Raw genomic sequence first — 15,503 nt, 5'->3', positions numbered from 1 at the left:
ACCCAAGTATGTGGCAAAAAGTTGATGGATTTGATGCTATCATGGTCAAAAACAGAAACTACAAATTTTCTGAACTGTAATAAAGCCAGGATACTTTTTTTCTAAAAAAAAAACAAACATTTTCTGCTTCATTAATAGATGATTTTAAAATATATTTTTAGATATACAATACTATGCATAAGTCTAGGCACGTGAAAAAAAATCTGTAAAGCAAAGATGCTTTCAAAAATAATGAAATGAAAAATTTCCAAGTATCAAAAAATTACTAGAAAAAGCAGTAAACCAAATCAATATTTGCTGTTAGAACCCTTTGCCTTTAAAACCACATCAGTTTTCTGAGGTACACTGTCATGCAGTTTTATAAGATCAGCTGGTAGGTGGTTCCAAGCATCTTGCAGAACTTGCCACAGTTCTTCTGCACACTCTGGCCATCTCGCTTGCTTCTGTCTCTCCAGGTAATCCAAATAGCTTTGATGATGTTCATATCAGGGCTCTATAGAAGCCATACCATCTTTTGTAAAACCCCTTGTTCTTCTTTTTGCAGAAGATAATTCTTCATGACCTTGGCTGTGCGCCTGGGGCCATTGTCCTGCTGCAGAATGAAGTTAGGCCAGATCTGTCACCTCCCTGGTGGTATTGCATGATTGATAAGAATTCAGTATTTCAATATTAAGGATTCCATTAATTCTGAACAGATCATCAATTCTATTTGCAAAAATGCAGCCCCAAAGCTGCATGGAGCCTCTGCCACACTTCACTCTTGGCTGCTGACCCTCATCCATGCAGTGCTCTTCTATGGACAAACTGTCTCCTGTTACGAGACAAAATTTTAAAATTTTGACTTGTCAGTCCAGAGCACTTGCTGTCAATGCTCAGTATTCCAGTCCTTGTGATCTTGTGCAGAGCCTTGGAGCAATGTCTCTTTGGCAGCAACTTCATGAAAATTACTTCTGGCAAGACTTCTCTGGATTATAGAGGGCTGCACTTGAGTACAGAGCTGATAGCAATGCTGGATTTCTTCCAATTTAGATGGGTATCAGTTTGATGCATCTCTCATCTGCTGCAGTTTCCATGGCCACCCACTGTGTTTCTGATCCTCAATCTTGTCCATTTCTTAATGATTCTTTAGAAGAGCTTAGCCAGCAGATATTGAAACTCTTGCTTACTATGAAAATTCTGCTTGGGAGAGACCTTGTTGATGCAGGATGACTACTGTGCGTCTTATTGCTATGTTCACTCTTGTCATGGTTATAAGAATTCATGATTTGAAGGTTAAAATGTCACACCTGCCACACCCTCACTTTCTGTTTGGTTGTACTTCACCTAGTTCAATTCCTTCTTCACCCTGTTTCAGTTTATCAGTTTAGTTCATTCAACTCATTATGTCATAGCACCTGTTTGTTTTCTTGTTTAATTATGCACTGGGCTATATATCTAAAAAGTAATCGTTTTTATTTGAAAAGTGGTTTATTACTTAATATGTTACTTTCTTTATAAAAATACAAACATTTCTCTGTAACATTTACTCTTCTGGAAAATTAATGCTTGAAAATCTAAGATTTGCCCTACCTAGCACACTAATCCTGAAGACCAAAAAAATAAACATTCAAAACAAAACTTATACAAAAAAAAATCTAAGGTGCCCAAGTCAATTTGCACAGTACTGTACTTTTCACCCCCCTTATTGTTTGTTGTTTCAGAGACATTCGGAAATATCGCTGAAACCCGGCATCTTCGACATGCAGAAGCATCTAAAGCAGCTGGGGTGTTGCTGCACAGCTTCAGCAACCCCATTCAATCTGATACCTTGCATCATCTGTGTGCATCTTGTATGTGACCGTGTGGGTTTCTCCCAGGCTTTGTGTTATCCAGAATAACAACATTTTAAGAACGTAGTTTCCACACCCTCCCTCAGTATAATTTACAATATTTCCAACCTTCTTAGAAATGTTCAATGTCAACAGAAACTATCTTTTGCTGGTTAACTATTTCGCACTAAAACATTTACTTTGCTTGTGAAATTTCCTTGCACTAGTCCTTCTACAAAAAGGTGGGATTTAAAGTTCTTCACAAATGACATCAGTGCTTCGATTGAAATTCCACCTTTCATCAAGGTCTGGTACTTCTGCATCAAAGACCACCGTTCATGTTCCAGAATCGATAATCGTACATCTCTACAAAAAGACAGCACAAAAGAAAGGCCACTTGCTGATGCACATATTCAAAGTCTGCAATTCAATTTATTTAAGACACTCCAAGAAGAAATGTCTGTAATAAAGCTCCCAAATGGCATAACTTCATAAAAAAAACATTTAGAGTACAGTGGACCATTCACCACAGAAGTATACAGATATAGTTTTGTCAACAGGGGCCTTAAATGGAAAAAAATGCTAAGAATTTATGCTAAATCCTTAACATATTGCTCAAGATTACTCAATCAGAATATTGTATAGAATTCCAAGCACCATATTTTGGAAAGATAGCTGACACCCTAGGGTGAGCAGAGAGAGGTTGCCATTTAAGAGCACTGAATTTTAAAGAGGGACCACAGGATACTGTTCACAGAAGCTGCTTCATGTAAAACAAGCATAACTCAATCTTGATCGTCAATTAAGTTGTATTCATCTGAGCAAGTGGACAATATTCCCTTGAAGATGGTGAAAATGCTATGGAGAATGAAGAACTGAGTCATCACTTACAGGAGTTACCAACCTTCTCTAAAGCTACAGGTCTAATTATCTGGTTGGTCTAATCAAATGGGAACCTGAGGATTTTGACAGTGAGTGACTGCACAAAAAAACTGGCATAAAAAAATCAACACATAAATTGTTGGAGCAACTCAACAGGTCAGGCAGCATCTATGGAGGGGAGTAAAGAGTTGATGTTTCAGGCACACCCCCTTCATTGGGTCTGGAAAGAAGCAGAGGCCAGAATCAGAAGATTGAGGTGAGGAAGGGATGCAGCATAAACTGGCAGGTGACAGGTGAAATCAGGTGAAAGGGAAGGTAGGAGTGATGAAGTAAGAAGCTTGGAGGTGATAGCTGGAAGAGATAAGAGGCTAGAGGAGCAATCTAACAAGAGAGGACAGTGGACCGTATAAGAAAGGGAAGGAGGAGGGGCACCAGAGGGAGGAGATAGGCAGGTGAGGAGAAGAGAGAGGGTGACAAAGGAACTGGAATGGGAAATAGGAAAAGAGAGAAGGGGGAAGGGGGAGAAATGACTGGGAGTTAGCAAAATTGATATTTATGCCTTCAGGCTACCCAGATGGAACAAGGTGTTGCTTCTACATCCTGAAAGTGGTCTCATCATGGCAGTATTGGAACATGTCAGAATGGGAATAAAAGGTCAAATTGAAATGATGGCTACCAGGAGATTCTGCCTTCAGACAGAATGAAGGTGCTCAATAAAGCGGTCCCTGAAACTACATCAGGATTCACAGATGTAAAGAAGGCTGCTCCAGGAGCACCAGAAGACCCCAAAAGTCTCACAGGTGAAGTGTTGTCTCACCTGGAAAGCCTTTTAGGAGCCTTAATTATGGTGAGGGAGGAAGTGTAGGTGAAGGGTATAGCACTTGTCACACTTGAAGGGACAAGTGCCAGGAGGGAGGTCAGTTGGGAGGGATGAGTGAACAAGGGAATCATGTAGACAGCAATCACCACAGAATGGTGCAGGGAGTGGGGGAGGGAAAAGTGTGCTTAGTAGTAGAATCCTATTGTACAGTAGATGGCAGAAGTTATTAACAATGACGTACTGGATACATAGGTTCGTAAGTGGTAAGACAAGGACGAGGGGAACCACAACCTTGTTTTGACAGTGGGAAGATGGGATGTGCTGGAAATGGAGGAGAAACAAGTGAGGTCACGACAGGATGTGACAGGACTGCAGAACTTTAGTTTGATTTGATGGTTGTGGGTTTACTGAATCATGCTGCTTCACCTGTTGATAGAGCTTTACCAAGTTGGCACTTCAACGTTAGCCTTGGCTCAGTTCTTAGGGCGCTCCTATACACATCTCTGAACAAGGATGGAATCTTAATGCTAGCATGAAAGAAATGATCATTCACAAGTTTATAGATTATCACTAATTAATCAATCCAAAATACACAGCCAGTGGAGGTAAAGGCAATCCTGAAAGCATCAGAATGCACTAAACACCCATCTAATTCATGAACATACATATAAACTTTACTGTGCTTTATCCATTGATCATTGAATTTTTTCTACTCCCCCAAAAGGTTTAGTATTCTACTTGGGTGTCACCAGCATATCTTTTCAAGGACATAGATATGACAATGAATGATGGTCTTGTCAACTCGATTCACATTGCTCAAGTAAGAGTGGAGCAAAACATATTAGATGCAATAACAATCTTCCAGTGGATATGATTATGAGTGGGAATTTAAAAGACATCACTTCTACCATTAAAAGACGTCTCAAAATGAAACAATTACAATTAAAGCATCAATAAATGAATGAATTCTTTACTTACTTTCCCAGTTTTTCAGGTTTGATCAAAACATTGAAGTAACTCTTTTTTAATTGTTCTACAATCATTCCAAACACATCTGGAGTGGTTGCAAAGTTGGCCAGATGATCAATGATGAGCTGAAACAGAAGCTGGTGAAAAGAGGTTACTTAAATGATTTATCTGTAGAATTTTGCAAGCATTGTATATTGGTACAAGAAATACAATCCACTTTCTTTAGTTTGTTTTATTCCCTTCTTTAGCTTAATATCAGAAATTGCACAACACTCCCATGTAAGAAAATATCCAAACTCAAACTAGAACTCAGTTCCCAGGGACAAGATCATGATTCTGATCTCTACAGTCCATGTTCTCAGATTCATCAAAATGCTCACATACTTCAGCTTCAAAACACAAATCATTATTTCCTGTGCTTCTTTGGAAAGGGTGGAGGAGGGTAGTGGTGCTAAGGGAGTTCATTTTAGACCGTGGAAGAGAATGATTAATAAAAATGTGAACAAATTTAGCTGGAATACACAAACCACACGTCAGAGTTAGAGAAAAAGGGCCACAAGGAGCAATTTTTTTTTTTTTTTGCATTCCTTTTTTCAGCTGTGGTCTTTACTAGCACAGCTGGCTTTTATCACCTTGAGGCAGTGCTAGTAAGCCATTGATCCACTGCAGTCTTTCTGGTGAAGGTACACCCACAATACTGCCAGGTAAGGAGTCCCAGTACTTCAATACAGCAATAACAGAGGAAATACTAATAAACACTAAAATAGCAATTAGGAGGCTAGAAAATACCGTGACATTTCACTAGACTTAAAGAACCACAGACAATACTCCCCAACCCATGTTATGGAAGGTTTACAGTCCTAGAAAAACCATCCATAGACATTTTCTGTAACACAAAACCACTATTTACATACATTCCTTCAGGGTGTCACTCAGTACTGTAGGTTTGGATATAACATCACCCAAGCAATTTGGTTGGTAGTCACAGTGGAATCCCTCCTTTGTCACACACTCTCTATTCAAGGACAATGTGACAGATCTCTTGATGTGCAAGGTTCACAGATTAGGAAGTGGGGAAGTTAGGGAACTAAGGAATCATCCCGAGTTCATCTTATAGGGATGAACTACGAGAACTGGAATTCAGAGTGGAAAGATGATTTGGAAGTAGTACAAGGGCTTGAAGGGCTAAAGTGCAGGGATAGTGTAAGCAGAGTAAATGTTAAGGGACTTCTTTAAGAAGCGACAGCAACTCCCCATAATGCATAACGCAGAGAATATGCCTCATAGGTAAAGAGCATGGCAGCACTGCACTCTTGGGACAGCTGTTCATGTTTCTGGACTGGAGAGGGTTTGGCAAAGGAGGTCAACCCTATCTCTTCACTACATTAAGTGACTAAACCTATAAATTGACAAAAGGTTTCTTTTGCATTCTGTGTTTACGTCCATAGGGATAAATTTTATACCATATCTCAAATATGTGTTATGACTTGTGAAGGAGGTACAAGAACCTCAGGCCACACACCACCAGTTTCAGGTACATTTATTTCCTCTCAACCATCAGGCTCATGAACCAGAGATAACTTCATTCACCCCATCATTAAACTGATTCCAGAACCTATGGCTTCATTGTCAAAACTCTACAACTCATTCTCGATATTTACTGCATATTTATTTATTATTATTTTGTTTTTCTCTTTTAGTATTTGCACAGTTTGCTGACCTTTGCATGTTGATTGTTTGTCTTCTTGGTTGTCTAAAGATTTTCCATTGATTCTACTGTGCTTCTTTGTATCTACTGTGAATGCCCACATGAAAATGAATCTCAGGGTAGCCAGTGGTGACATATGATAATTAATAACTTTAATAAATTTACTTTGAACTTCAAATTGCATCTGGACAAATTCCTGAAACCCAATGGGGCCTGCTTTTCAATGTCCCTTCGTGTCAGGAATAAGGAACTACAGTTGAGTGAGAAACAGTGTTTTTAGTTAAGTATATAACTAATAATGGAACTCAGACTGAATTACATACCCCAAGTTTGTGGTTAAATCCTTTCACTTTGATGACTAATCCATGCTCTTCAGCCACTAGTTTATACTCCAGCAGTGCAACATCAGCTTCATATGCAGGTTCAGCAAGGTTGTGAGCCACAATATTTACGAATAAATCAAACAGCACCAAGCTAGGGGAAAATAAAGAGATGTATGTAATTAAATTGAACTGTACAATCCACTAAATTGCTAAAATGTCTTAACAATTACATTTTTTCATAACTTCTACAAATTGGCCTTTTGAACAAGTAATAGAAATTCATTAAGTTGTTTTCACACACACTGAAGGCAGTGGATAAAAATAGACATTAACCTTGAATCTTTGAAATTGATCTATCAGAACGAGGTGGTCATTTTGTTCACGAGTCAATAACAAAACTGTAAGTGCTTGCAGTTGTACATGATTTCCTTGAACTCACTTGTGTTATCAGTCCTCAGAAGTTGTCACTGCTTGATAGTATAAAAAGCAGTACAATGTGCTCTCCCCAGATTTTTATTGCACATTACTAAAAGTTCAGCTGTAATACTATTTCTCTCTTATTAGTGTTCTTTGCTAAATATAAACATGAATTTCATGTAAACATGAACCCTGCATGATCTAATTTATGACAATTATATTAGTATATTTACACTGATTAGTTAAACTCTTACTTTTCTGCAGATTTATGGATGTGAGACGATATCAAGTGGAATCGGATATAACCTGTAAAGTAATAATTTATGAGATCTTTAAAAGCAATAATACATACACTACATTACTGTAAATAAAAATATCCAAATATTTAAAAAACTAAAAAATAAACGATATTTCCCTTCCATTTGTTGCAATAGGTTTTACTAATTACATTATAACCATAAATCTGTTACTTATTTGACACTTATAAAATTATTTCACAAGGACACACATTCTGCAAGAATATTACAAGTAGAATAATTCTTGACTGACACCTGCACTGCATGGACAATAGACAGGAGACTTGCTGGAATTTGGAGCAAAAACAAAATAACATGCAGGAAGAACTCAGCATGAAGGTTAAACAGCAACACTGGAGGCAAAGGGATGGTTGAAATTTTGAACCAAGACCATATGTCAGCCCTGAGAATGCAGGAGAAAGGTATCCAGTAAAAATAAAAAGAGGGGTGAGACAGAAGCTGGTTGGTATTAACTGGAACAGGGACAGATTGAGTGAGGGAGAGGTAGGTAGGGCCAGTCAACCGTTGACACCAAGACTGGCTGGTGATAGGTGGAACAATTAAAAAAAAGAGAACCATAAAGAAATATAGTATTGTGCAAAAGTCTTGCGCACCCAAGAACCTTTATATACATTTTATTTTATATGTTTATTTTTTGTTATCTGCATTAGTATGTCAGTAGAAACAAGGAAATTTTTGACTTCCAAACACTTATTTTCCAAAATAAAATTAAATGCCACAGAGAATTTCCGGTACTGCATTAAAGAAAGTAACATATTAAATATTAGACCACTTTTCAAATAAAAACTCAATTACTTTGTAGGCATTAGCACTATGCATGATTAAACAAAGGTAACAAACAGAATTCTTATAATCAGTGACAATGAGCTGAGTAAAATAAACTGATTAACTGAAACAAACAGGGTGCAGAAGGAATCAAACTGGGCAAAGGACAACCATACGAAAAAGTGAGGGTGTGGCAGATGTGACATTTTAACCTTCAAATCATCAATTCTTACACCATTGCAAGAGTGAGCATAGCAACAAGAAACAAGGTGGTCATCCTGCGTTAGCAAGGTCTCTCCCAAGCAGAAATTTTGTGGCACACAGGAATTTCAAGATGTGCTGTCCAAGCTCTTCTAAAGAATCACAAAGATATGGGCAAGGTTGAGGACCAGAAACACAGTTATTAGCCATAGAAATTGAGTGCAGCAGACAAGATATACATTAAGCTGATGTTCCTCCTATATTGGAAGTCGTCTAGCATTGTTATCAGCTCTGAATACACAGAAACCACTGGAAACCAAGGACAGCCCTTTACAGTCCATTGAAGTCTTCTCAGAAATGGTCTTCATGGAAGAGTTGTTGCCAAAAAGCCATTCCTCTGAAGTGGAAATTAAGCTAAGAGACTTGCCTCTGCACAAAAATACAAGGTCTAGTGTGCTGAACAATGGCAGCAAGTGCACTCAGCTGATGAATCAAAATTTCAAATTTTTGGCTCAAACAGGCAACAGTTTGTCCATAGAAGAAATGAAGAGTGCTAGATGAATGCGTGTCTGCAGAGAACATGCAACACCATCAGGGAGGCATTTGACTGGGTGGTCTCAACTTCATTTTGCAGCAGGACAATGACCTCACACACAGGGCCAAGGTCATAAAGAATTATCTTCAGCAAAAATATCAAGGAGTTCTGCAGCAGATGGTATGGCCTCCACAGTTCCCTGATCTCAACACAGAGGCTGTCCTGAGTCAGAAGCAAGCCAGACAGCCAGAGTCTGCAGAAGAAATGTAGCAAGTAGTCCAAGATGCTTGGACAACCCACCAGCCATTTTTCTTATAAAACTGCATGATGGTGTACGTGGGAGAACTGATGCACTTTTAAAAGGCATAGTGTGGTCACATCAAATATTGATCTGATTTAGGTTTTAATTTTAAACTACTTACTGCTTTTTATTGTAACTTTGATATGTAGAAACTTTGTTATTTTTGAAAGCATCTTCTCTTTACTTACTTTTTTAACATGTGCCCAAGACTTTTGCACAATACTGTTTATAGACACAATGATGGCAAGAGGACAGGTAGTGAAGGAGGCTGGTAAGTGCTCGGTGGGATCAGGATCAGGTAAGAAAGGGATGATAGGCAAACAGAGCCAAGTTGAGAAGGTGATGTTTGGTGATGAGGTAGGAGGAAACAAAGACATCCCACTGGAACACAAAGTGAGTGAGCTATCCAAAATTAGAAAACTCATTGTTCATACTATTGAGCTGTAGTCTATCCAAATGTAATACAAGGTGCTGTTCTTCCAGTTTGGCCACACTACGATAGTGAAGAACGCTGATATCAGTGTGGGATTGGAAAAAGGACTTGAAAAGACATACAACCAGCCTTTGAAGGTAGAGTGCAAGATGTCCTGCAATGTAGGAGGCCATAAGCTATAAACTTTTTCCACCATCACAGAATTGTGGCTGCACCTCTTACTTAATGCAGATTAAAGCAAAATATCCACAAGGAAACTTACCTTTAGGAATCTGAAACTTTGTGTCTTTTTTGTACCATAAGCATCCACTCTTACAATTTAAGATTTTCACTGGATACATGGTATCAGTACAATCAGAGCTCTTCAGTGTAAAGTCAGTTGCTGGGTATAAAGAAAGCATTATTTTAACGCTTAGCTCTGGTAAGGTTAATATTTATTATCTTAAATTATTGGTGAATATTTTATTTTGTAAATTTTGTTAGCTGTATGACTAAGATAATTTAAAAATTTGACTCACCTATGTATTCGTTCTTTTCTGGCAAGTGAAGGGCAGGATTCAAAGGGAAATCACTTGCCCATGTTTCAGCCCAATGTCTGTCAATTCCTATTAACACAGAATGAAGATATCGTTTGAAATGATCAACTATTTAAGGAAAACTACAATTCTTCTTCTGGCAGCAAGTTCCAGGCATCAATCACACTGTTTAAAAAAAACTCAATTCCCCTTTGAAACTCTTTCCTCTAGCTGAAATCAATGTTTTCTTATTTCTGATAGCTTCAATATGGGAAAGATTCATACTATCTACTGCGTCATTGATTTATAATTTTATATACCTCTCAAGTCACCACTCAGCCCCCTTCACTTCAGGGAAAACAAACACAATCTATACAATTCTTTTCATACCTGAAATCAACCAATCCAGGCAACATGCTGCTGAATCTCCTCTGCATTTCCTCTCGCACAACCACCTGCTGCTACAGTGTGGCAGTTAGAACTGCACCCAATATTCCATTGCAGTTTAACTAACATTTCATAAGTTTGCAATATAACATCCCAACTTATACATTCCGTGCCCCAAACTATGAAGGTAAGCTTTCTTCACCACCCTATCTACATATATTGCCACTTTGAGGGAACTATGAACTCAGAGCCAAGGTCCCTCTATTCACTGAAATTCTTCCCATCCTTTGTACATCCTACCCCAATATGACCTCCCCAAATACATCACCTCAAACTCACCTGGATTAAATTCCACCTTCCTTTGACCTGCAATGTCGCTGTATTTCTCTTTTCACTGCTGCCTAACCAGTTGATTGTTTCTACCATTAGATTTTGAGATATTCTATTCTAGCATTTATATTTCATAACATTTTCTAAGCACCCTATTTCATTTATTTCCTTAGAAATTTCTACCATTCCAATGATACACTGAGTTACTCTCCTATTATTTGACATTTTACCTTCAACACTATATGACGTCCCAAACCACCGCTCTGTGAGAGTACATTTTCCTTCATTGTTGGGAGAAAGGAGAATCAAATTTGCTTTCTGTGGGGTCAGTTGGGAAATAGCAGCAGCAATAACCTGGGAAAAAAAAATTGATGGCTCAGGCAGACTTCCTCTAGCACAAAAGAGACTTAATCTATACTGAAATAAAGAAAATACAAACCTACATTACAAAAGATTTCAAATGAATTGAAACAGTGCAGTTCATCCTGAGAGACATAAACAATGGTTTTGTTTACAATTCCAATTATTTATTGAAAAATTGTTTAGAAGAGTTGTCTTTCCAGATTATTCAGTAACACTTTCCAATGTACAATAGAAACTGCACCTTCGGTTGTATGCATGCACACACAAACAAACAATTTTGAAATAAAATGTACACTATATAAATTAATAAGTATTAGAGAGGTGCTGGCACAGCCATCAATGGCCTTATACATCAATGTAATAGGTCTGATAACCCCAACTGCTTTATGACGGAAACAATATGGCCAGGGAAAATCATCAAGTACTTCACAAAGAAGCAATAATAAAAAAAACTATCCCCTTTGCTAAATACACTCATGCTCTGTAAAAATGACAATTTAGATCCAAGAAGGAGTTCATAAAGGAAATAGAAACAAAAAGCATAGCAACCCTGTAAAGCAAAAGCTTTGCTTAAGTTGTTTTCCAACAAAGAGATGAAATCGGAGGATTACTGTGTTTGAAACTAATCATCTCAGACTCTTCCCAGCTAAATAGTTCCATAAAATATTTTATATCTTCAGCCTCCTGAATAGCAAATATACTATAAAGAACAATTGAAACAATCCTTTTCAAAACATTTTCAGCTCTTTCAAGAGAAATAGAAATCATTTTATGGGCAATAGGTGTGAAGAAAACATAAGAAAAGAATAATTAGTGGAACCAAACTGCATCACTGTGACATTCAGTGTATAGATCACATACAAGAGTAACTCATGTTTCTTCTACATATTATTTTGCAATGTGTATCTTCTGTGTGTAAATGCAACATACATTTCAAAGAACCTGCCAAGTTAAAGAAACTGCACTTTAAAAGGAGAAAAGTCACTGCCTCACCCTAATCTCAATTTCAAGGAGTGCCCCTTGAGATTTTAAGTTATCTCAAAATTATCTCTTTTAAAAGAGTACCTCTTAAAATTTTTAAGAGTAGCATTACAGTTAAGATCCTTTCACATTGAACAATTGTAAAAAGGCAATTTCTTCCAACAGTTCAATAAAATCTGTAGCATAATTACATAACAAGTAATTAACACATTAATATTTACCTCAGGCTTGTACTCAAACAGTAACTGGTCTCCAGTGAGAAAATCTTCTTTTTTAAAAAGCTGCATATTTTCACAAATATTTTCTACGAAATCGATTGGATCAGTCTAAGAAAAAATATCAAAAGGTGAAGATTGTATTTCTATAATTAATTAATTAGCAATAACTAAAGAGTGCGAGAAAGATGGAAATGATACACTTTATACCTGCTCCTGGTAATGGAATTCATTATCTTCAATTTTTTGAATCTCTTTATAAATTCTGGGGAGAAAAGTCAGCATAATCAGGTAATTAACAAAAGTATTTATTACCCCAAAGAACACATTAATTCCATACTAAATATTTAGTAGATAAAGACAACTTCTAATACGGTACAAAAATTTCTAGACTCAATCCTTTGTCTTTACCAAGTTAAAACTGAACCTTGGAAGAAAGCTCCCATTGTAAACCTCTAATGAAAAGTGATACAATGGCAAATACAAATCTGGGTTGAGAAAAGATATCGGAATTAGAGGTTTAAATTACAAGAAACCTGGCTATACTACTTGGAGGCCTACAGAATACAAATTTCATAAACATATTATAACGTAATATTCTGTGAAGATAATTCAACAAGTTTATTTCAAATTAAAATATAAGAAACTGACAAAAATCTCTTCCTTACTGGAAGGATAATAAATACTCCTTGCTTTTATGGCAGGCTGGTGAAATTATTCAAACATCTGAAATGGGTGGAACACAGGTTTGTGACTGGGATGTCAGATTAACAATTTTCTGCTGGGTAAATGAAGTAGGATAGGGATCAGTACTCTTCATTTGTAACAATCAACATTCCCTTCCCTTGCATCCATGGATGAGCACTGTGTCAAATGTTTGTCATAAAAACTGATGATATTAAGAGTCACATGAAAGAACAAGAGTGTTGCCAGTGATGGCAAATTGTACCTCAAAACTAGTTTCAGGAAAAGCAGCCATATATTAATAGAAAGGAAAAACGTCACTTTTTGATAATGAGGCAAAGTTAACCTTCATGCAGTAGATTTTCTTCACATTTGGAAAAACATAATGACATGCAGCATTTTCTGTGAATGGCTAATGAGCTGAAATAAAAATAAGCCATAATATGAAAGAAATATCACCTCTCCTGAGGTCCAAGATTCTGTAACATTTTCATGTATTGAAACACAATATGTGCAACCTATATTAAAAAAAAGCAAGTGTTATTATACAGCAAACTAAATCAACTGCTGTTTAAAAGATCCATAATTTGTGATTGGAAGAATAATAAATCTCTCAAGATATATCATTACTGAGTACAGTTGCCCATAAACTGTTAAATGTAGAAAACCAAAACTCTACCAGCAGGCTTTTGCATGATCTGTTAATACAATCAATGTATGAAGTGAACTTTCAGATTTTTGAACACATCAATAAAAAAGTGTACACATTTTTTTCAATGAGGTATAGCTGAGTTTTTAAAAACAACATACAAAACATTACTGCGAAACAAAATGAGCTTGGAAATCTAACTTTAAACCTATTCTCTCTCTCTCTCTCTCATAATGAATAACAACCACAATGAATGATCAGTCAGTCAACCTAGAGAAAACAATCCGTCAGAATCACTGAGCACATCAGGCTGGTTTTCTTCCCTGAGCATGATAACCCCTAGCCCCTGCACCCACTCTCAAGACTGGCAGCAAACAACATTCCTCTTCAGCCAAAATGTGGGCCAATACTCAAAAATTGACAATGAGAATTATTTGCCTTTGATTCAATAAAGTTAGGAGATTTGAATTAATTCCCACTGGACAGGAACAAAAGAGAGAAAACACTGCATACAAAATTAATAGCTAAATAATTACTACTGTTGTTACCTCATAGAACTGCTGATAGCCTTCATCAGTTAACGTAATAGAGATGTTGAACACAGAATATGTTGAATTTTGTTCAAATCCAGTTTCACCATTTCCACCAAATAAGGCAAGAGCCAAGCACCTAGAAAAGAATTCCTATTTCAGTTGAGCTTGGAGACTAAAGATCTAACAAAACAACTTTAATAAGGAAGTTTAAAACACAGATTAAGATCTTTGTCAAGTTTGGCTATGCTTGTTTAATTCACAGAAGCATAACCAGAGATAAAGACCTGTATTCTCCTACCTGTGTCCAGTTCTGGTTGCCTCACTATAGGAAGGATGCGGAAGCATTGGAAAGGGTACAGAGGAGATTTACCAGGATGCTGCCTGGCTTAGAGAGTATGGATTATGATCAGAGATTAAGGGAGCTAGGGCTTTACTCTTTGGAGACAAGGAGGATGAGAGGAGACATGATAGAGGTGTACAAGATAATAAGAGGAATAGACAGAGTGGACAGCCAGCGCCTCTTCCCCAGGGCACCACTGCTCAGTACAAGAGGACATGGCTTTAAGGTAAGGGGAGGGAAGTTCAAGGGGGATATTAGAGGAAGGTTTTTCACTCAGAGAGTGGTTGGTGTGTGGAATACACTGCCTGAGTCAGTGGTGGAGGCAGATACACTAGTGAAATTTGAGAGACTACTAGACAGGTATATGGAGGAATTTAAGGTGGGGGGGTTATATGGGAGGCAGGGTTTGAAGGTCAGTACAACATTGTGGGCCAAAGGGCCTGTAACGTGCTGTACTATTCTATGTTCTATGTTTTACAGCTTCCACTGGACCTGGATAAAGGAACAGAGCAGCAGCTATAAGACATGACATCATATTGCTTCCAAAATCAGTCTTCAGCCTTCAAACCAGTAGAACATGGAAGATGTCAATTTAATTCCCTTATTTGCCTTAAAAGATTTATTTTTTTTAAAAACAGGTAGTTAGAACTTTGTCACAAGTTTATGCAATACAAATGTCATTAATTTCAATGGCTCTAAAGGTTAAGAATACAATCCTTCATATTGCATCTTGAACCAAAGCAACCAAGCCATCTGGATTACAGATTAACACTGAGAATGAATCATTCATAGTAGATTTGGGCTATCAGGATGAGAAAAACAATGGAAAAACTAACTGGTTAATTCACAAGATTACCAAAGATCATGCTATGACAACTGAAAAAGTATTCAAAACTTTAAATTTTGCTTACTAGAATCAATACTAAGAGCAGATAATGAGGGATGTTACATTGGTTAATTGTTTACCAAAGTTGCAAGAAGACATGAAAATGAGAAAGGTGAAGTCAGAAAGTTATTTGCCTCAAGA

At 37.2% G+C, this 15,503-nt stretch overlaps 1 protein-coding gene across 1 annotated transcript in view; it reads right to left on the bottom strand.

Moving 5' to 3' along the window:
- Positions 1–15,503, bottom strand: part of LOC132401907 (nardilysin-like) — a 77,581-nt gene that overhangs the window by 24,454 nt on the left and 37,624 nt on the right. The window contains exons 12-22 of the mRNA XM_059984251.1: positions 14,152–14,272; positions 13,414–13,472; positions 12,481–12,535; positions 12,277–12,381; positions 10,942–11,065; positions 9,998–10,084; positions 9,742–9,861; positions 7,182–7,233; positions 6,511–6,661; positions 4,489–4,616; positions 2,009–2,174 (exon numbers count right to left, since the gene is read on the bottom strand). Coding sequence (XP_059840234.1) covers positions 2,009–2,174; positions 4,489–4,616; positions 6,511–6,661; positions 7,182–7,233; positions 9,742–9,861; positions 9,998–10,084; positions 10,942–11,065; positions 12,277–12,381; positions 12,481–12,535; positions 13,414–13,472; positions 14,152–14,272 — 1,168 coding nt within the window. The remainder of the gene's footprint in view (positions 1–2,008; positions 2,175–4,488; positions 4,617–6,510; positions 6,662–7,181; positions 7,234–9,741; positions 9,862–9,997; positions 10,085–10,941; positions 11,066–12,276; positions 12,382–12,480; positions 12,536–13,413; positions 13,473–14,151; positions 14,273–15,503) is intronic.

The sequence above is a fragment of the Hypanus sabinus genome, chromosome 11 (assembly GCF_030144855.1).
Source record: "Hypanus sabinus isolate sHypSab1 chromosome 11, sHypSab1.hap1, whole genome shotgun sequence".
Classification (NCBI taxonomy): Eukaryota; Metazoa; Chordata; class Chondrichthyes; order Myliobatiformes; family Dasyatidae; genus Hypanus; species Hypanus sabinus.
Note: the sequence above shows the minus strand (reverse complement) of the source record. Positions and strands in the feature narration are given on the sequence as shown.